This window comes from Platalea leucorodia (assembly GCF_965183815.1).
Source record: "Platalea leucorodia genome assembly, chromosome: 4".
NCBI classification, from domain to species: Eukaryota; Metazoa; Chordata; class Aves; order Pelecaniformes; family Threskiornithidae; genus Platalea; species Platalea leucorodia.
This window is the reverse complement of record NC_138826.1, coordinates 104664800-104688308: the sequence shown is the minus strand read 5'-3', so window position 1 is coordinate 104688308 and position 23509 is coordinate 104664800. Positions and strand designations below refer to the sequence as shown.

The window sequence follows — 23509 nt, the reverse complement described above, 5'->3', positions numbered from 1 at the left end:
ATCAAAATTTCATAATGTATTGATTTGCTCTGTATTCACTCCGAAGGAAAAATGTCCCTGTAGAAAACGGCAGACAGTACACATTTCTCAATGTGAAGCATAATTCACTAGTAAATACAGGAAAAAAGTCTCAGAATAAGCACTTTTCAATATGGAGACAGATGGCCACATCACTTGGCAAGCATTCAGCTTTTTTCCCTGACATGTTTAAATAATGTTTATCAAACAATAGACAGGGATAAAAATCAAGGTAGCCTTAAATTAATCTAAAACAAAATGGCAGGCTGCTGTAGAAGTGTCCTATAAATAACAATAAACAGCTGTTGAATGAAAGTCAATAAGGTGGAAAGAGAGTTTTGCTACTGGATTGTAGAAATACATATATCTATATTTCTTGTTCTTGTAATGAAATGTTCTGTCCTCTTTCCCAGCCCAGAACTCAACATACTGTTTATATACCTGGCACAGTGGACAATGATTAGAGGCAAAACCAGATGGCCATATTTTCCCTTGTCTTGTTTATTTAGGTGATGGATAGATGAGTCTTAACTTTACCTATCAATCTGACTATAATTATTTGTGTTCTACTGTGAATTTTTTTGCGTGTAAATACTCATGCATATACACACACACCCACAAACAGAAGTAAACTGACTCTTTCTCTTTCTTCCTTAGGCTTAGAAAGAATTGCAAGAGATTCAGCCTATGAGCAAGAAGGAAAAGTTCAGTTTGTAATTGATGCAGTGTATTCCATGGCCTATGCACTACACAACATGCATAAAGATCTCTGTCCTGGATATATTGGTCTATGTCCAAGGATGAGCACAATTGATGGTAAAGAACTACTTAGCTATATCCGGGCAGTAAACTTTAATGGTAAGTTACATGTACTCTTTTCTTCTCCCCTTTTTCTTCTTTAAATGTTTCAGAAGTGACAAGATGTGTTTGCTTCTTTATATAGGATGCTTTAAGGCACAGTGGAAAACAGGATTAGAAGCAGTTCTCATTTAATCAGAACTGTGAGTTTTTCCACCTGCTTTGAAACCCCAAGTGTATTTTTTGTCTTAACATTAAGCTGCTCCCAAGAGAGGCAGATGTTAAAAATAAGAATCTGTCGATCAAAACATTCCGGTAAAAAGCTGCTATTATAGAAACAAGTTGAGGACTCATGCAGTCCTATTGACAGATTAAAATCCTTTGACAGAGGTTGCTTATGTGTTTGCAAGAGAATGAATTGAAAAAAATACCCTTTTGAAAATTGCCTTCTTCTGAAATTACTGTTAACAATTCCCTCACAAAAGTGAATAATGAGGAATTTGCTTTCAATTTGCATATTTAAATCTCAATTAAAACACTCACTAGCAGTTCTGGCGTCTTTTCTATTTCATTGTTTTTGACTCAGTGAGTTAGTGAGCTTTAACACAGCTACAATATATATTTTTAAAAAACACTACATAATATTCTGTGCAGCTGGGATCTGCCTGCTGGGGAAATGTAGTTACAGATGTTTATGCTGTTAACAGTAGAGGCCAATAAAGAACAGGATGAATTTGTGAATGTAGAATCGAAAAGGCTAGAACATACTTGATGGTGAAATACAGTTGCTGAAAACCTACATTATTTCATTAAACTCACGATTGTTGTAGACAGTATCTACCATTATTTTACAAAGAAATGGAACAATGTTCTTTGCTGTGTTTTTTTCCCTACTTGGTGGTGATTCACGTACTCGACATGCCTTCTAACTATGCAGAGAGAAGCACTGTCTATCACAATTTATTCCAATGACCTCAGCTGCCAGCCTTTTTGAAAAAAGCACAAGGTCATTTTGAATTTAGCTTCTGAGTGGAAGCTTTTTTTTGCTTTAGGTAATATACCAGATCATTTGGTTGATATGAATGTTGGCTGTAGTTCACAGTATTTTCCTCTTCTAAAACTTTTTTCTTCCAATGCAATTTTCATGAAAAGGGAATCCCTGTCTCCAGGAATATAAAGATAGAAGGAGTTGTAATGATTCTTTAGTGATTTTAAAGAAAACCTGGAGCAAAATATGTTGCTGGCAAATGGGAAATGTTATGATGACAAAGGTAGGCAGCATATTGTAAGGTTTGCAGTGATAATTATCTACATTTCTAGTAGATACTCTTCTGGGTCTGTGTTGTTAAAGCACAAAGAAAGTGATCTATTTTCATTTGGTGAGCATGAAAGTTTACCATAAAAAGATAAGCTGTACATTTTATGTGAAACCTTTCTCTCCCTAGATTGTTGTATTTCATCAATACCTGTCATGATTTCTCTGGCTGACTCTAAGTATTGCAACAAGGGGAGATGAAAGTGTGGGATAAAGCATTCTGCACACTAATGAAAAAGTATCTGTTTTTGAACTAGTGATTTACTGACAGAGATGAAAAAAGAAAAAAAGAAAAAAAAAAAAAAATTTCTGTGAGATTAACTTTTTGTCCCATGGGATACATTAACTGTTCCGTGTACTAGGCTAGACCACATTATGTACTGGTGTACCAGTTTTTGGGTGTGTTATGTACCCAAATATTTCCTTTTTTTTAGTCATGTGTTGGGAGGCATAAGCAGAGGACAGTCTTTAACCCTTTGCCTTTTCTTATTAATCCCAAATTCCTGTTCCTTAGGACAGCACTGCCACTGTGTCTGACTTGGTTTACAGAGGTGAATATTTACATAGATTGCTAGACCTCCTGTGCTGGGAGTTGACAGTAGTGCTGCATGTTGGTTTTGACGTGCATCCTAGGTTCAATCATTAATAATGTAGTATATTAAAAGTGAACTGATACATGAAAGGAAAACCCTGGCTTTCACAGCCATTCAAAGTAGCATTTTTCTATCCTGACAACCACAGGACCACAGCATTGCTGAGGCTGGCAGGGACCTCTGGAGATCACCTACTCCAACCTCCTGCTCAGATCAGGATCAGCCAAATCAGGTTACTTAGGACCATGTCCAGCCAGGTTTTAAATACATACAAGGATGGAAAATCCTCCAAAATTCACTCTGAACAATTGGTTCCAATACTTGATTATCTTCACAGTGAAAAAGTTTTTTTTGTATGCTTAAATAACTTTTCCTGTGTTTTAGAATTAAGCCTCTCCTTTTCAAGATGATAATAATTTCAAATATCAAGAACTGGCATTTTTGAGACAGGCAGTTTTTCTTTTTATTCAATATCAGTTTCCCCACATGATTCTACCCTTATGCATGTTAAACCAACTTCTCACCTCTCTTAATTCAGTATATCCCTCTTAACCAAGGTAGTAATGAGTGAGTGCATGTCCAATTAATATGCTGTCACATTCAACTTAGTGGGTTTCACCTCACAAAGTATGACCTATGTTATGAAGGACACCTGCCTGCCTTATGGAGGGTATTTACAAGGGGAAGAAAACATACATATTTCTGCTAATTGGAGTAACTGTTTTGCTTTTGATTGCATGTAATCACTTTGAAATGTGTTTATTTTTGTTTACTCTGTTTATTTTTATTTACGAATTACGAAGATTTGTTCCCCTGAAGGATTCATCTGTGTAATATCCCATGACACCTTCATGACTGAAGGCTGATCATAACCACCAGCACCCAGTGTACTGATGTAATTGATACGACGTTTGTTTGTGCTTAGATATTCTTCTACCAGTTGTATGCTAAATGCAGAAAATCTCACAGCATGATTTTAAAGGGGATAGCACATCTTCATTTGTAATAGGAATAAAGAAATTTATTTGTACATGACATTTGAGTTACTGCTGAGTGTAGTCTTCTGTTTTATTATTGCCTGTGTTTTTCTTAGGACAGCTAGCAAAGTATGGTGTCTAAAGCCAATTGCTTTTCATTTATAATGGGCAGTCTAATAATTTAATTTCATAGGAAAAGAAACCTCTAACATGTAACTGGTGCAGCCTATTGCTGTGTACATCAAAAGAGTTTTTAAACAACAGTAAAATATAAAGCCAGTGTGCTGAGATGCGGCATAGTTAGTTCCCTGTGTTGTTGGTGATCACTGCTAGTAGACCATAACCAGCCCTTTCTGACTATTTGATCAAACAATACTTGGTGCTTTCAGAAATTTCATGGTCCTACTTGTCTTTGTTTTTCCCAGGCAAAAAGTGAATGTTGTCACTTTATGGCGTTCTTATTTTAATAAACGTGCCACATTTGAAAGATTTTCCCTACAGGTTTTTGTATCCAAACAAAATGAGATATTTATGTGAAACTGGTGTTTCATATTTAAACTTATGTAAAGCGAATAGTTTTTCTGTTAATTAGGTTTATAAATGGTGATATGTAATTGTGGCATGATTCAATATGTTCTCCCATCACATTGCTCTGGTGTTGTCACTCTATTTACCTTCATTATTCTGTCTGCAAAATAAGCAGATGTTTTCTAAGAGTTTTTACCCTGGCATGTGCTGAGTGTTTTATGAGAAGTGCTCTGCTGAATTCAACATAAGTGCTCATCATTTAACAGAAACAGGACGTGAACATGCATTTGTGGTCGATGGAGGTGTTTCAAAGGTGGTTTTGTTTTGTTTTGTTTTTGTTTTTAAGAAAAAGATTTATCTTCCTTCCGGACAAAGCAAAAAAAGGATGACAATATGGGTACAGTGCTGTTTATGGGGTGGGAATAAAACACAAAGTGATAAGACTGATCAGTGCCCCCTCCCCAGCTGTCCCACTACAAAAGTGAAGATCAAAATTTGTAGTTAAATTCCAAAGGTAGAGATCATTGCATATACTGTACATAAAAAAATTCATATAGAAGAAAGTTCACTCTTTCTATATATATATATAGATAGATAGATAGATTTATAGCTAGCGTAGGGTAGCTGTTTTTTGTCTACCTTTAATCATATATTTGTATTTATATTTACATTAACACACTGTAGGAGTTCCAGGGATAAATATTGAGAAAACATCACACCCTATAACACAATATATTTACAGGTATTACAATGAGTCTTTCCCTTAATCTTAAAGGTCAGGGCAGAACTTGACTTGTACTCTCATACATGCAAACAGACATCTTATTTGCTTTGATGGGCTACTTATCCTGTGGGTGAACAGGGATACTGGCCACTTGGACATCTTTTTAGGTGAGCAGGGATAAGCGAGAAGGGAGCAGAGAATAGGTGGAAGCACTGACTCCCCTCTGACATCAATGCTTAGATAAATGTTGTCTGCTTCTGCCAGAGGTCACTGCAACATCACGTCCCCCTCCTGGTGAAGAGGAGGCTCAGGAAATAAATTCTGAGTCTGACTGTGCAACCTTTTCTCTGGTCTTCTCTGGGACAAAGTAAAGCAACTATGTTGCTTGCTGGGATTTTGTGACAAATCTACAGTAACACTGGAACAGGTTGCCTGGAAAGGTTGTGGAGTCTCCATCCTTGGAGATATTCAAAACCCAGCTGGACATGGGCAACCTGCTCTAGCTGAGCCTGCTCTAAGCAGAGGGGTTGGCCTAAGTGATCTCCAGAGGTCCCTTCCCATCTCAGCCACGCTGTGATTCTATAGCTCTAGCTGGACTTGAAAGAAAGAAAAGTATTTCACTTACCCTTGCTTTACAATACTACATGAACATATGTTACCTTTACTCTGTTCTTCTGGAACTAATTTCATAGTCTGAGTGGACTAGTAAGCCTTGCTGTTATTTGGTTTTTAGATATGTTAAGTAAATGCCTTTGAGAAAAGATTCATTTTGGCTCCACACACAGAGACACACACACATGCAGCATCAGCCCCATTTAAAAAGCAAACATGCAAAATTTCATCCTGAAAGGGCAGAATGATACCAGAGAGTGAGAACATAACAACAGAAACTAACAGGCAAACTCAAAATAAGGTGTCGACTCTTGTAAACTAAAAATGAATGACCACTCTACATTGCAATTTTTTTTTTTCTGAAAAGTAGTATCCATAGAGGACAGTTTTTAAAAAAATGAAGAATGGGGTTTTTCATGGTGAATTTTGAACCCTCCAGAGGATCATTATTGTAGAATCAGCCATTTACAAAATTCATCTTCTGCTATCTTTTGAAGTTGCTAAGACATCAATCTGTGCAAAACTCTCCTGACTTAATATTCAGCTCAGACTGTTTTAAATGTTTTCTTGAAGAAAGCTGACATCTCTCTATTCTTTTGCTGAGTACAAAATTTGCATTCTCAAATCATTATTTATCATTAAAACAGAAGCTTTAAAATGGTGCCCTTTGAGGCTGATAAGTTTTGACATTTTTAAGGCATTAAGCACACTAGAACTAAATGTCCCACTTAAAATGTACTGGAGCTGTGCTCCTAACTCAGATTTTTAAAAATCCAACTCTCAGGTCTATAACTACCAATAGAGAAAAAAAAACCTTTTTGAAATAGTTGAAGTTGGGCACATCTGTGATTTTTAAAGTTTTGAGTTCTTATTGTCAGTTCATAATTTAGGGCTTTGTACTGTCAGAAACACTTAGCAACATGTGGTGCCACTGGTACCATATTCTGACAGGGTTAAAAACTATCTAAGTGTAATGGGAGATAATAGCAGATGAGTAGATCAGATAGGGACAAACAAGATTAACAATGAGTTGGAAAGGGCTGAACCCTGCTGACCTTGCTGGGATTCACTGTGGTAGCAACTCTAGTTTCACTAATCTGCACTCTGCTGAAGAAATAAAGACACTGCTTTCCGCTGCAGAAGTGGGAGTGGGAGGGGGAATTTCTGCTGCAGTTTTATTAAGATCTGTGATGTTTGTTCTCTCATAAGTTAATCACATGACATAATTCCATGTCATTTTTTTGAAAATCTTGGTGGTACAGAAGAATGTTTGAAAACATGGCTAAAGCTTAAACTAACGTAGACCTGAACTCATAAAATCCCGGAATTCAAAATAGTTCATTCTTTTCATGTATTTTTGTCATGATTTCAGAGGTGTTTAATTTGGCTTGTGAATGCACTGGGGCTATGGCAGACCATTTGTAATAAAGAATCCTGATGTCTATTTTCCCGTACCTTCATGTTAAATTAAGAAAGCAGTTGTTACCTCTGTTAATTTATTATTGGGGATGAGCAGGGGATAATTTCAAATTAGTTCTGCTTTGGCATGCTAATTATTTTAATGGAATTAATCCAGGTGGCTATACAAGAAACTAAAATTGCACAGTGGTCTGAATCACTCTTAATGGGTTTAAGTAATGTATGGTTATAATGTAAGCACGCGCAGCAGGCAAAGCTTGGAGCTGCTGTGATTCTTAGGTACCTCATGAATCCATGTGATTAAAATCAGAGATTATGAAGATGCTGGGTGTGAAATTAGAAGGCAGAACCTAAAAGTAAGTGCAATTTATAGCTGTGCTCTTGCTTATGTACAGATCTTAAGTACTGATTAATTGAGCAGCTCCAGATAGAAAATTCATGATGTAGAATGTGACTGAGGTCAGTTCTCTGTTTTGAGGAGCAAGGTCGAATTCATAAGGTATTTTAATAATTAATATGTAAAGGAAGGTGATAAAGGATTTACCCTCATTACCCATGAAAATTTATTTGCATGTCCTGATAGGTGAGGATATTCAGATATATTACAGTTTTCTAATATGATCAAGTAAAAAACTCAAGCAATAGTGAGGAGTAGTACAAACTAACCCCTTCCATTCTGAGTGAAAAGGTATCTGAGCGCAAAGAAATTGGATCCATAATGCATGTATTTTTTTACCTTTTAGTCAGTGTACAAAACATCACAGCTGCAGTTCTGCGGTGTTATTAAGCCCTTCAGATATCCTTTATATCTTTATTAACATGAAGAAGGCGTGCCACATGTTTTGAAGAAAAGAATACCTTGACAAGCTTCCTAATTTAAATGTTTAAATTTAAAATCTCTTAAATCTGTCAAATCAAGTAAGAATGTTTGTACAAGTTATTAATTTTTCCATACGTCGATTTATGACATGTTTGGTAAGACAACAGTTCTGCAAGCCAGCAGGACAGTCATGAGGGGAAATGAATTGCTTTTTAGTACCTCTGTAACAGAATAAAATGAGCCTTTTTCATTTTCCTACATCAACTTTTACTTACAAAATGAAATAACACATTAGAGAGAGTATCAAGGGGAAAAAAGCAACAAGGATTTTATTAAGGGTATTTGGTAGTATAAATATGCCGCATTTATAGTTCATTCATGTAAAAAGTGATCTAACTGATAATGGCTGATAAGTGACACACTCAAAAAATAGAGCAATTCTTCAGGGAGGTCACTGTCAGTGAAATTATCTTGACAAATCTTAGATTCTCATATAAGTAGCAAAATAACCATTTCTCTGTGTTAAAGGGAATGACGGTGAAATCAGGTAGACTTAATACTGTAGGGCAGGAATTACAGTGAGGAGAGAATAAATTTATAATTAATAGACATTGCCGACATCATCAGACAACACTATTTAGCTTTTCTACTCTAGGGAGATGTTGTATTCAGCAGTAATCAACCCAGTTCAGATCTATAGCCAAAGCAGTACTGGATTCAAGAGCAAGTTAGACACGTTAGACCTTGCTACCAGGTGTGATCTTAAGGAAAAACAGGGAGAATCCGAACAAACTAAATAAGACATCCAAGAAGAAAGTGATAGGCTTCAGTGCATCCCTCGCAGACAAATAGGTTTCCCTCAGTTTCAGTAGCTGGTTAAGTTTAAAATAAGTGTCTAGTTCTCCATATAGCTGATGGGAAAGGCTGATACCTCTAAAGGCTACCAGAGAGCGAGTCTGTCCATTAGCATTTAGGCACCATAGCAACTCATCTACTTCGGTATGCTTTTCTGCAAGCAGCTATGAGTCAGACAGATTTTCTCAAAGGCTGGTTAAAGCATTTCTAATAGTAAGAAATATTAAATATGTGGAAGATAGTTTATCTTAGAAGCTTCTCTAATTTACTCCAGCAGAGGAAGCATTTGCTGTTATTCCTGAGGATTAAGGTATCCAATCATTTTGGCCACACAGCAGGTTATGTTTTATGCTGAACAGATTGGACCCAAAATGTTGCTCCCCATAGGCTTAGCCAAATCTCTCCCTTGTAAGCCTGAAATAAAATGGATTTGATGCATAAATTCCTGAGGCATTCTATTTTAAACAGGGAGACTGTTTCTCTCAGTTCTCCTGTTATCTCTATCACCAGAATTGAACATGTGATAATTAAAGGTAAAATAATTTGCAGTAAAGATTTTAGTTGCATTTCTGTGCATTCTGTGCATAGCACACTTTCAAAGTGATGATGCATTAGTGAGGCTTCCATATTAACATTTTTTCAATTTGTGCCCATTTCTTTAGGTTATTAACTTTTATAATTACGTTAGCATTTAATAAAAAAATAGTTTGGAATATAGGAAATACAGAATACTCTTTATTATTAGTTACACTTGGAAGCCTAAACTCTTTTCAGCCAAGTCGTAGGAGCCTACACAGTCAGATGGATTTGAAAATGGTGCTTCTCTCTATTACTTACAACTCTATTAACAAATTATCGTTTGCCTGGTACTCTACTTGAATACAGTTTTAGTTGCTGGTAGTTGAGCTATTTATGTAAAGGTAAGATGATTAGAGGATACTCAGCTACATTTCAGAGTATGAAAATTTGGATGTGTTTTTAACTACTGTATCAAAATTTACAAACCAATCATAGCTTCCTCCTTATACCCACGAATTACAATGGGTGAAGTTTATTATCCAGTATGATTAACTTTGATGCTGACTTGCCTAACTTTTAGGAGTTCAGCTGGAGGGTAAAAGGGTGTGGTACAACCCTTCTATGTTAAATCAAAGGGAAGAGGTTTATGCCTCTGAACAGTTACAGAAGGGAATTAGAAATATTTTATACAGCGGTGCTAATTCTGCTTTGAAATGAACATGGTAGAAACACTGGAGTTTAGTCCTTTCCTCAAACTTTTCATATTAGTCTGCGATTCGGATATTCACTAAAAAATACAGTAATTGACTCCTAAGCCTTTAATCCAAAGGAGACTGAAGCCATGTGGCCAAAGCATGCCTTAAACAAGTATAGGACATGAGTGGGAGGATATTCATTAGCCTTGTTGCATTTGGGTCACTGTGCAGCTAAGAGTACAACACTTCCTAGAAGTCCTGTCCAAATGGACTCTCAATAGCCTATCTTAGTAGCACTAGGTGGCTGTTAGTTTATATAAAGTCATGTTTTAAATTGTATTTTTATTCTAGTGAAAACAGAATCGAAGCAGCTATAAATGTATGACTCCATATTTCTACCCAGCCAGCAGTGAAACAAGAAATCTTAGTGCAGTACAGGATAAATTTTGTGTATTTGTTGGAGTTTTTTTATTGTGCACCATACACAAAGACAGACCTGTCATCAACATCTGGATAATTTTTTGTTTTCATTTAGATGAAAATTTTCTGTTTTATAGAAGATGAATTACAAGTTACCCTTTGGGATTAAAGCAACATATCTGTATTATCTCCAAAGGGTTAAGGAAGCTACCATGATTTTTAAACATTATTTTTTGCTAGTAAACATTTTTTATCATTGTCCAATAAGAAAACAAAACAAGACAAAACAAAACAAACCGACTTTGGTTAGAGAAAGAAACTATCAACATATTACCATAGTTTTAATATAAAGGAGAAATTTTAGTTTTAGGCAAAAAAAAGAATTTTCATGTAATAATGTTGGTTGATTATTCCATCAATCACTTTTGCTTTTTTTCAATGAGACATGAAAAGTTAGATGTTATGCTATCATGAAATGAATATCTTTCAAGTTTCTTATAACATCCTTGCAGTGTGTGAAATACAGCTTGATTAGGTTGCACCCTGATTAAAAGAATTTTCACAGAAATGGGAGTGACTAGTTAAGCCCATTCTTCCAAAACCCCCCAAGTTTGCACAATTTTTCAAGCAATAGTTTTGCTATGTCTCTGTTCCTACAGTACTTTTTTGCATGTGCACTTCTAGGTCTATGCTATCTACATATCTCCTTGTAACTTTTCCCATGTGTTTTAACTTAAGAGGAACAAGGATTCAAAATTACTAAAGGCAATTTACCAATATAACCAGCAATAAAGAAGCAGAAATTCTGATCTAGCCAAGTGTTTAATTAATTAAGGAAAAAAGGTTCTTAAAAGATGATTGCAATAAATTTTGCATCTTTAATCTGTGATCTTGTCCTAAAAGTACAATAACATGCAAATATCACAGCAGACAGAAATTAGTATTGATTATTACTGTCCAGATGTTCCCAGTGCCTGGAAGCATTAAAAACCACTGAGTCAACCTGAATGCTCAGAGATTATGAGTATTTAACTACTTTGTTAAATTAGCTCACCCTTTTAATTCTACATTCTGAAATGGAACAATGTCATTCAGTTGGCTGAAATATTTCTTGAAAAGTAGGTAATAAATGTCACCTTTTCATTATTTAGTTGAAAAAGGAAAATCCATCGGCTAACCAGGAAAATGCAGAAATGCTATGTTTACCAACACTAGGTTTATAAAGTTCCAACTGTAGTGTAGGCAATAGAAAATTTACTGTTTATTTTAGTGGGTCTAGAATACTGGTGTTAATCAGCCATACTGGAAACCAGCTGTAAAAAAGTAGACATCCTAACAATTTTAAAGAACTGCTAAAAAAATAAGTTAAAGCAAAATCAAGGTCAGTTGGCAAGCAAACAGATAGCAAAAACATTTGCGATTACAATTACTTATTCTTATTAGGAGCATCATCTAGTCACTTTGATGTGGCTTCAAGTTTAGGTGTTGTGCTTGCTCTGTAGGAAGACGGTTCCTAAGAGTTTGGAAAGCATGGTAGTAACGCAGCGGTCACCCGAGCTGCCTGGGGAATTCAGGACATCCTGAGTTTACAGACGTGCTCTCTGTCACATATGTTTCTCTGCAGGAGTAGAAGAACAGCACAGTAAGACACAGTCCTTGACATTCGCTAAGTGAATACTCCCCTGGGAGCTGTATGTTTTTCAGGGGAAAGGCGAGGGAGTTTATGTTTGCTTGTGGCAGGCAAAGGTGGCAGTTTGTACAGACTCGGTGGAAAAGAAGCAGCTATATATCACCCATGCACTGTATCCTGCTGCCTCCTTAGAATTTCTTTTCTTTCAAGGTTTGCCATATGTATATTCATCAAACCCTTTAACAAGAAATCCACAATTCTGTAGGTTGCAACTTACAGAGACTTCAATAGCAGATTGCTTTCCTTTGACTGTAAGGCTAAGCAAACAGATATAATCATGGAAGACACGATATTGCTCACTCTGAGCTCCAGCTGGATCAACGTTTGATTTTCCTGTTTGGCCCTGCAGCCACTCTAGGACTACCCTGGCTTTGCTCCAATATAGCTTGATCCTGAGTTGAGAGACAAAAATGTATCGGCGCTGTTCCCGTGCCACACATAATCACATTTCATAAATATATCCCTAGGTAGCGTTAAGTCACAACTCATAATATGGCCATTTATGGTAGATGTGTCCCACTTCTTGGAGGTAATTATTATGCATTTTAAAGGAAAGCAAAAGCGATGTGTGGAACCTCAGGTCCTCATCTGTGTGCAGGATATGCAGCTACAGGGCAGTCAGACTCCTCAGCACACGCCAGACTGTGCAAACTTGAAAGGCTTATTTAGTGCAGTCTCTGCCGTGGTTCTTCCAAGTTCCTACCCAGAGATCTGAAGAGAAGGCCTCGGGATATGAGAGTCCACTGCTTATCATGTTGGAGCAAAACAACTAAAGGTGCTTGGAAATTACCCTTATATTGACATACAGCCACTGTGGGAAGGTTTCTGCTAAGCCAGCTGGTGTTTAAAGCCTCCAGCTCTTGATAGTTACAAATTGTTGTATTGATCCTCCTTTATGCATGGACTAACTGCGGCTCAAACACTGATAATTTTTTCTCTGTTTTGCATGTTCACTGTGTCTTACCAGCAAGGGATATTGTTCATGCACAAAGTGCTTAGCAGGATTTCTTGCTTACCTGAGCATAAACCGCACATAATTTTGTTCTTATTGTAGTAAACGTGTTGTCCTGAGCCTTGTATAGTGTGTCAGAAGATTCTGAGGAATGTGTAAATAAAAAGAAAGTAATGTTCAAGCAGATGTTCCCAAACCTAAGAAAGTTGTTAGTTTCAGTTACAGCTGAGTGTTGAGGTTATTTCTTATTTGTACCGATTTGCTTTAGACCTAATTTGACCCTTTGAAGATTACTCATGTTTCTGTGTTGTTTGCCTGACACCTGGTGACTCTGGGTTATTGCATTATTAAGACAAAAAGTACCTACAAATGTTATTTTATTTATTTGTTTGCTTGTTTTTTTGCTTAGGTAGTCCTGGGACAACACTTCAGCATTTCAAGGTATTTTTAGACAACATAGATATTTTTTAGCCGGTAGGTTTCATAGGTCCACAAGTGCTGGGGACTGAATTGTCAGGTCTGCTGAAGTTGAATGCCTCAAAGCGTGAAGGGTCAGAGCAAAGATATATGCCTTCTGCCAGCTGTCCCGTAGCAGGCATACCCATCTGCAATATGCACCTACAATCTCTGTTGGTATTTAGGGATTCAAGTTCTTAATGAAGAACTAAATTCAGCTCAGGCCTTGGTCACCAAAAGAGGCAGTTGAAATTTTGACCTTCCTGTTGGTCCTTTTCCTGTAAAAAGATCTTCTTGTTTCATATGGGTGATTTTCAGATTGTGAAGTCCTTGGACTCCGTGATAACAGAGACCTTGTAAATACAGATGTATTATGGTTAAATGGGAGGTGGTCAAGAAAGGGAATAATTCTCATGGGGTTCAGTGTCTTCAGAGATTGCATATAGATCTTTTATTGAGGCTTGTATATGAAAAATGAATACAGATATATTGTTATAAACTTCCACCTTTATTTTCTTGATTTGGTATGTGCATCTGTTACTCCTAACATGTTGTAAAGATGATTATAAATATTCTTAGTTTTTCTCCCTTGCTACTGCTACAATTGCTTCTTTGTCCTCCCTCAGAGGTCCCTCTGCCAGAATCAATAACATCCAGATCAATGGAAGAATATTTCTGAAAATGTAAACCTTTCATCTTCATGGTCTTGACTTGCTAATGATTTCTAATGGAGTATTTAACAGGAATGAGCACAGACCTTGATATGAATTGCCAGACAGATATGTAACAAGAGGGGTTCTGAGTAGGGAAATGTAGAAGGATAATGAAACCTGACAATAATAGAAAACTGTGGACAAAGCACTGAGGATGAGAACAAATGAACGTGACTCCCATAGAAGAGGGTCAGAAGCCGGTGCCTGAACCATATGATTTGCTGCCAGGAAATGGAAAGTAATAAGGTTAGGCACAGAAGAACAGAAGGGCTTATAACTTCAGCAGATTGACATGCTACAAATATTGAACAGTAGATAGATTAGAGACAAGAGCTATTTATAATGGTATTGCTTTTTTTTCTTTTTTCCCCAGGAGAAATAACAGCAAACAATACAAACCCATGATGATGTAGGTGATAAAAAATGCAGTTTTTGCTAGCATTGTAAAAGATAGTAAAAAAATGACTAGGATCTGTTAGGTTCACCTTGGTTCGTGTGTGTTGTGCAACTAGATAAAGTGGAAGAGGGGCCAAATATAAAAATGAAATAATACAGGGACACAGAGATTTTAGCTATTTATAAAGCAAAAGAGTATAGGAATGGAATTCAATTTATTTCACATTAGATATGTACATTGCAGATGTCCCCACATGAGCTAGTTGATTACACTGCTTTTATAGTGAATGGAGAGAGTCACTTAGTGGGGCATGGTTCACCTCATCATTTACTTGTCTAAAATAAGCCAGATGAATTGTGCTGTAGAGGTGCCTCCACTGACAGCAGAGCAAATCTGTAAAAGTATATCAGCTTTAGATGTCTATGCTGCAGATTTCCAAAGACAGGTGAGATGACTCCAATTCCACTCTGGTTTTTGGGGAAAAAATGAGCTTGATGAGGGAAGCTAGGAATAAAGTGATAAGAGTTATTGTAAATCACCTGAAAGTTGCCTACCAAATGAAAGAAGAAATGGCAGAAACTTAGAGTAGGTGCAAAAGCCATATGATAAAACTACTTTGCAGAGAGATGTTAATCTAATTACCAGTAACAATAACCATAAATTATTTAACAATAAAATTAGACTGCTATTTTGTGTCTGCTTTAAAAACAGTGAAAGGAGAAGCAATCCATATGGAGTTCTCCCTCATATACACAGAGATTGTATAGACTAATTAAGACACATCCAAATGATAAAATCTCCTTACAGACAAAACTATTAACATGGAAGAAGATTGTTAAAATGCATCTTGTCAAACAAGATTTTAAATTACACCATTATGAAAACACCTTTAAAACTGAAAAAAAAAAAAAAAAGCTGCAGGTTGCAAAGCTGACAATGGGAAAGGAAGAGGGGAGGAAATACCAATAGGGAAGAAGCTCAGTGAAAATAAGAATAAAATTGGTCTCAAAGAGTCTACCGAAACCAGTAGGAAAATTGGTGGATAGAAACACATAAATGCAGAATATAACATATTGTATGTCTGTACAACAGTTAGACAAGTAATTGTGACAGTAAGTGACAGGGGTCGACGAGGCTGGGGAACTGAACATTAAACAGAAAAAGAATGTGCATGGGAGCAAGCAACAGTACTTACAAGGTTGTTTGTTATTTGGAACTCAAGCAGACTGGAGAAGCTACCTGGGAAAAAGAATTAGATGTGGTAGAAGGGTATTCTATTAAATTTTGGAGATTTTAGGGAGCCCAGTGAGATAATGCTATTTTTCAGTTTTTATTTGTGAACACTCTGCTAAAAAAGGCAGGAATTTTGACAATCGTGGCTATAGAAACAAGAAGAGGAAAAGAGTTATATAGTTCATTGTTCTGTAGCACTCACCCAATCCATCATTATGGTATCTGTCCGTCCAGTGCAAAATGACCATGCATTCCCAAGAAAGAATGCAGTGTATTCTAAGAAATGTATGTAAAATCATTTGGTATGTGAATGAAAAAGAAATAAGAATGGAAATGTAGACAGAAAGCTAGAAGCTAGATTTAGAAGAGATGAATTTGAAAATTTAATAACAGGTTGTCTTTCATAACTTCATATGATGGCCTATTTAGGGATCTGAGAAGATCTATATCAAATCCTTGCAAGATTTACTGCTCTGAGATTATAATACGGAAAGTCTACAAAATAAGATTGGGAAAAAGTTTGGATAATATAGAGAATGCCAGTGTAATTACATTAGAGATCAAAATATGAAATAAAAATAATTTTACAACATTGTGACAGTAGATAATACATCCTTAATGTGCCTGAAGAAAGAGACTGAAGAGAAAGACAGGAATCTAGGCTGAGATTTATCTGAACTGTTACACACTTTCTCTTCTCTGGTACCTGGAAACACATGTACTCTGTACTCTTAGCAAAGTTCCTGTTATTAGCCTGTAAATGCATCAGAATATACATATCTTCTTATTTTTTATTGCCTCAGTTTCTAAGATTACCCAGATTCCACCATGTAATGTTTGAGCTCGTTCTATATTACATATGCATCCCATCTTCACACAATCGATATATTTCATTAGCACATTGTATGCCCCCAAAGGGCATTTTTTTTGGTGAAAACACTAAAATTTTCCAAAATAGACTGTGAAGAACTGCACAGGGAACCCACCAATACCCAGACGCTTTCAGCACAACCTGTTTGATCTCCTTTTTGATCGGTTCCTTATCCACTTTACAGTCCAGATTCTGATCCCCATCTTCTCAATTTTAATCAGTCATTTCCCATGGAATAAAATTCTGAAATCCAGAGAGATTGTATCTGTCATACTTTCCTTGTAAAGTAAATAACTTATCTGTCAAAGAAAGACACCAGGATCATTGGCATGATCCATTTCTGAAAAATTTATGTAGCTTTTATTCTCATTTGCATTTCTGTCTGTATCATCTACAGAGATTTCTATATGGGTAGAATAACTATTGATCATGAAAATGCAGCATGAAAGACTATATCAATAAAGCATAAAAAGAGGAATTAAGAATCTGAAGAAATAAGAGATTTACTTGTAGATAAGTGATGCTGGCACAAACCTCATTCTAGCTTTTGTGTGTCCAGAGTTGCCCCTTGAGAATATCAGGGAATTATTTCGGGAATCCAGTCAAACAATATGTCAGGAAACCTGACTTCAGTGGATATTTTTTCAGAGGACAGAAGGCAGTAAACAAGGTTTTCTGAAGCACTAATTTCAGAGCTGACTCTGCCTGTTGGCAAACTGGATTTAACTAGTGGTATCTGGAGACATGTTAATGAATTTCAGATTAACACAAGTGCTAAACCTAATGCCGTAATTAAGAAAGGCCTGCCAATCACTGCCTCTTTTGCACTGGCACAATTTATTCTGTAGATTTCTGTTGCAGCATTATCATCTAGTGAGGCCTGCAATTAATTGCTAAATGGATCCTAAAAGAGCAGTTCATAGGAATGAGAAAAGCGACTGTAACAGAAGAGTTTTACAGACCATTCCATTGTGTATATCCTAAGGTTATATCATTTTGTATGCAATTTTCTACACTGACCTGTCCACTGTCATTCCTGGAAGCAGATCTCCTAAACAGTAGCACTTCCAAAAAAATTGTCTATATTTAATTAAAATTACTCATATTCATTTCTGGGAATATTCAGTGCATTATCAAGAATTATCTATAACAGACAAAATCTGTGGAATTTCAGCAAAGGTTTTCACTCTCCCCACATGATATGCATTTTTTTCATCATTTCATTGGATCTGTTACATGCGCCGTATTGTCTGCTTGTTTTTCTCTTGCCTCAGCTGAAATTGCAAGTGACACTGTAAACTTCATTTGGCTGTGGTAATATCTACTTTTTGTATGCTTTAAAAATTAGAAGAAAATTATATATTAGTTTCTAATTGTAATCCAGAGCTACCTTTTTACAGAGAGATGAAAAATTTGTTTCTATTTACACAAAACTTCAGCTCTTTAGTGTGTTATTCAATCATCTTGCTTAATTGTAAAGAGAAGGCATTATACATTTCCATGTCAGAATAGGCATAAGAATTATACACATCATAAAATAAGATATACATATCATAAGAGCGCCTTGACTACAGGTATAATTTCTTAAATGCCTGAGCCTTTGTTAGCTCCTCCAACACAAAGCTATTGGGGCTGAGCTCCTGAAGCCTTTCCACTTGGCTGACAACAATTAATAGTGTGGGTGTTTAATGGGCCATCTTCCTTTCTCATTCAGGATTGTGTAGTCTGCATTGCATAGATTCACAAAGACAATACATGCGTAGAATTATAATATCCCTTTGCATTTAGAGATGAGGCTCGTGAAACATATTAGGTTGATTTTTCAGATATTCCTCATTAGGTATTTAACAGCAGGACATGAGACAGCAAAGGCGGCTCTCTCTGGCTGTTTTACACCTGTCCTGGCTTGGTGGTACAGCCAAATGGCTGCAAATATTCATGTCATTGTCATTGATCATTTACAACTTTCTGAAAGTCTGGGATCACTAGACTTCAGAAACAGTGTTACTGCTCACAAAATCACAGAATGGTTGAGGCTGGCCCTCTGGAGATGTCTAGTCCAACGTCCTCTGCTCAGGGTAGACTGAGCTACAGCAGCATGTTGCTCAGGTCTGCATCCAGTTGAATGTTGAATATCTCTAGGGATGGAGACTCCACAACCTCTCAGGGCAACCTATTCCACTGTTTGGCTGCTTGCACAATGAAAAAGCTTTTTCTTATGCTTAAACAGAATTTCCGGTGGTGTGGTATGTGCCCATTGCCTCTCATCCTGTCACTGGACGTGACTGAGAAGAGTCTGACTCCATCTTCTTTACTTCCCTGCATAAGACATTTATACACATTGATAAGATCCCCCCCTCAAGCCTTCCCTTCTTCAAGCTGAAAAGTCCCAGATCTCTCAGCTTCTCTTTGTATGACAGATGCTCCAAGCCCTTAATCATCTCTTTGTGGCCCTTTGCTGGACTCACTCCTGTATGTCCATGTCTCTCTTTTACTGGGGAGCCCAGAACTGGACACAGCACTCCAGCTGTATTCTCACCAGTGCCCAGGAGAGGGGAAGGATCACCCCCTCAACCTCCTGCTCAGACTCAGGACCTCATTTGCTACCAGCACATTGACCCTGTTCTGTAGCTGCCGATCAGAGAAGGAGCTTTTCTCCTGCCATTGTAAGTCTCAGGCTTCAACATCCTGGGAGTCTCCATTTCTGAACCCAATAAGAAGAGACTCTTCCTGCCCGTCCTTCAGCACAGCTCCTCTACTTGGTGACGTGGATGGTCCCCAGCACACACCTCCTGCAGGCAGGGAGCCCCTCATCTCCCCAGCCCCGGCCTGAGTAAGAGGCCTGCAGAGATGCATCCTCCCTTGGGAGCTTGGTCTGAGTCTCTGATGTGCTGGGGATGTGCTGTAGCACACCACCACCGCTGCTGAGCACATGAACACTTCCCTCAGCAGCAGGGTTTCTAGCCAGCTTTCGTGCCCCCCCTGCAGAAACCGCTTCTCTGGGAACTGCACTCTGGGCTGGTCCTTACGTGCACCTCTCCTAGCACCTGCTGAATGGGTGCTTGACTCTCCCTGCTCAGAGTCAGCTCGAAGCTCAAAGCACCCTTTGATCAGGAACAGCTTCGTTAGAAGCTGCTGGAAGTCACAGCCCCCCGCAGCTGCCTTTCTCTGGTGCAGCGGGCACCCTGCCGTTCCTCCAGGAGTTCCCAGGAGTCCCTGGCTGTCCCAGAAGGAGTTCACAGAAGATATACAAGCAGAGCCCAAAAAACGCTGAGCAAGCTGCTGTGTCTGCTGCCTGCCTCTGTTAGCTTTGTTCTGCCTTGACATTCCTGTCCCTTTGGCTTTTTTTAACTCCAAGAACAGACGAAAGAAAAAAAATCTACATTCCTCTTTGTATCTGGTTTAAGGTTCTTCTACGCTGCTGCAATATTTATTAGAGTTTTGCATGCATATGAAGAGGCCTGGTAATTATTACCTCTAGAAACTCCAGGACATTGTTAAATGGACTTTTTATTTACATGGAACCAAACTAGTTCATTCTTCTTCATGATCAGTAGTACCTTTATTGACAAGGCTAGAGGTCTTATTCTACAGGAACAATCAGGTAATATGCATAAACATATTCAGATTTTTACCTATGATGTGTGAAATGTTGAGACACGGTGATGCCAGTACATAGTATTATTGTTGTGCAGTCCTCGAGTGTTACAATGTTATCATGATAATTTATTTCACCCTGTAAATCCTTTAGTGGTCTTGGAGGGAGATGAATTTCAAGCTTTTCTTATGGATTATCAAATAATATTAAGTCAGATTTAAAAAATCAAGGTCATAACCTTTCATTTAGGCAAGAATTTAAGAATCTTCTTAAGGCATAAAATTGCAGTTAACAAGCAAGTTGTCTATTGACTCACTGAATTTAGTGACAGACACTGTCTGTGTAAAGTTATGCGTGTGCCTAACTGCTTTGTTAGCAGTCACCTTAATGGAAGTGCAAGTAGCACTCAGCTGGCAGAAATGTAATAAAGATGCATTTTAAGCATAATAATAACTAGTCTTGCAAACAAATAGAAATAATTTTGACAACATGAGAAGCTTCCTGGAGGTAATGATCTGAATATCTTTTCTTTCAGGAAGATTTAAGTAACAAAAGATGTATGTATAAACAATAAAAATGAGATATAAGTGCTGGAGATCATTATACGATTTCAGCTGACAAACACATACAGTAATCTTTTTTTTTGAAAAGGTATAATCTGCTCCATATTTACAACAGAAGGACTTTCTACAGAGTTAAAGATATGCCCTTCTATTAACTTGCTTGAAGAAATGGGGGTCTGAAATGACGGATGCTGATCACTAAACAGAATTGTACTCATTTGCTGTTAAAAGACAATGAGGTTTCCATAGTCAGAACCATGGAAAGGATGGAACATGAGTGGAAACCCCAATGAAAGAGGGGAGGAGAATAACAGCAGCTGTAAATCACTGCTGCTGCTTTGAGCAGCCCACCTTACGGCTCCTTGCCTACTGTAAATCCGGCAATAGCAGTGCAGTGAAGATGTGACAGTTTCAGAAGTTCTTGGATATTTTGTCAGTCACTGTTATCTGCAGGCTTGAGGAGTTCATCTTCTGAAAAAGAAGGACATGGGCTCTGTTGTTGGAAGGGAGAATGTCAAACTGATATCTTCTCCATAATGCTCAGTACTTGCTCTGTTTGTATAAATACTTAATAACAATGTTAATGGAGAAGTCACTTATAACCCATAAAAAAAAGAAAGATGAGGGAAAAAAAAGGACATAATTTAATTCAAAATTCCTATTGATCTCAGATGTATGCTTTTTAGCCTTAAGTTTTAATGCAAAACTACATCGCTGCTTGTGCAGACTTAGATATTTCCCCTAGCCTCACCTCAGACATAGAAGTGTTTGAGTTAGCAGTGTGGTTAGGACTGAAGTCTGATTCAGAATCACTTTTAGAAATTGTCAGATAGGTCTCTGCAGGTTGTGATATGAAAAGTGAAACATTTCTATTTCCATTCCAGATAGATACCTAATATTGTGAGTTTCCAAATATTTAAAACTGAAAAAAAAAAAGGTTTTGGTGTGGTGGTGGTGGTGGGGTTTTTTGGTTTTGTTTGTTTGGCTGCTTGGTTGGTTGGTTGGTTTGGGGTTTTGTTTTTGTCTGGATTTTTTTTGTCTGTCTGTTTTTAATGGAACCAGTATCACAGTACATTACGTTGTAATGTGTGAATGTAAGTCTAAGGAAGAATGATATTTTTAACTGCCCATCAGTTTTTTTCTTCAGTAGAAACCTGTTATTTGTGGGTTTAGATTCACATTGTTACACCTCATGTCTATATTTAAAATTCAGGCACTCATTTAATGATTTTCATAGTTTCAGACCTTGAGTAAATGCTCTGGTCAAGTTTCACCACAAGTCAAGCATATGTGTTAGTTTTACAGATAGTTCTCAAAAGTATGTTACTATATACTGTACACTGTGACTTAGTCCATAAGCTTCTACTTCTGTAGTGACAGGTAATTAGCAATCGGTGTAGGATCATAAAAATAGTATAAAATAAGTTTAGAAGTGATTTTGAAGAGTTATCGGTTCTGTCCTACTGCCAAAGCCAGGATTAACTGTACTGTTGTCACTGCTGACAGATGCTTGTCCAGCCTGTTCTTGGAAAAAATCTGCTAGAGAGATTTCACAGCCCTTGCAGGCAATCCATTGCTTCACTGCCTTCTGCTAGAGAGTTTTTCCTCAGGTTTAACTTAAGTCTTCGTTCTTGCAAACGAAAGTTGTTATTCCATGTCTTGGAATAATGATCTTAAATTTTTGTCTTATTTTAAACTCTCATCCACAATGGACAAGAATAAGAGTTTTTGCTTTCTTATTATTCTTACCTTTTTACATTTTTTATATTATCATATTGTCCCTCAGTCTTTTTCTTCTCTGGACTAAACAGACCTGGCTCCTTTAATCATTACTGTAGGTTTTGTTTTCTTAATCTTTCCTCTGATGCTTCTATCACTGTTCCATATCCTTCCTAAAATGCTGTTCTCAAAATTGGATATAATAGTCCAGCTAAAGCCTTGCTGGTGCTGAATGGGGTGTAAGAGTGTTTAAAAATAATATCTTTACACATCTCAAAATGCCATTTTTGCATAAAATATTGTCATGTTCAGGTTGTGACAGTTAGAGCCACTGGTACTAATGGAACACTATTGCTCTCTACCGGTTATTCTCATTCTGCAATGATGTGGTTAATTTTTCTACCATGAAATGCAGGTCTTGCCCTTATTTGTACTGAATTTTCTTCAGCCTTCTTCAATTTGTTGAGATCATTTTGATCCAATGTATTTGCAGCTCTCTTAACATGGTGTTGTCTTCCAGATATAATAACCATACTTTTGATTTCTTTATCTAAACCATTAAAGAAAATAATGAATATGTTCAGATCCCTGTGGAACAGTACTGCAAACTCTTGTCCAGCCTGACAGTGAACTGTTAATAACAACACTTGGTAGTAATTACATCCAGACAGTGTTTCCCTCATTTGCTTATCAAAATGTCATGTGAGAGAGCATCAGAAGGCTTTCTAAAGTGAAGCTACATGACAATGTGACTGTTTTTCCTCTATCCAAAAGGCCTATTATGCTGTCATGGAAAAAAATTAGATTATTTTGACATGACTTGATTAATCCCCTGTCACTGTGTCCTGGTTTTGCCTAGGATAGAGTTAATTTTCTTCCTAGTAGCTGGTATAGTACTGTGTTTTGGATTTAGCATGAGAATAATGTTGATAACACACTGATGTTTTAGTTGTTGCTGAGCAGTGCTTACACTAAGTCAAGGACTTTTCAGCTTCTCATACTGCCCTGCCAGCAAGGAGGCTGG

At 37.2% G+C, this 23509-nt stretch overlaps 1 protein-coding gene across 1 annotated transcript in view; it reads left to right on the top strand.

Annotated features, from left to right (window-relative positions):
• The window catches only part of GRM8 (glutamate metabotropic receptor 8), a gene marked incomplete at both ends in the record, with an annotated part of 334734 nt that overhangs the window by 207222 nt on the left and 104003 nt on the right, over window positions 1–23509 (top strand). The window contains one exon of the mRNA XM_082308444.1: window positions 676–876. Within this exon, the coding sequence (XP_082164570.1) occupies window positions 676–876 (201 nt within the window). The remainder of the gene's footprint in view (window positions 1–675; window positions 877–23509) is intronic.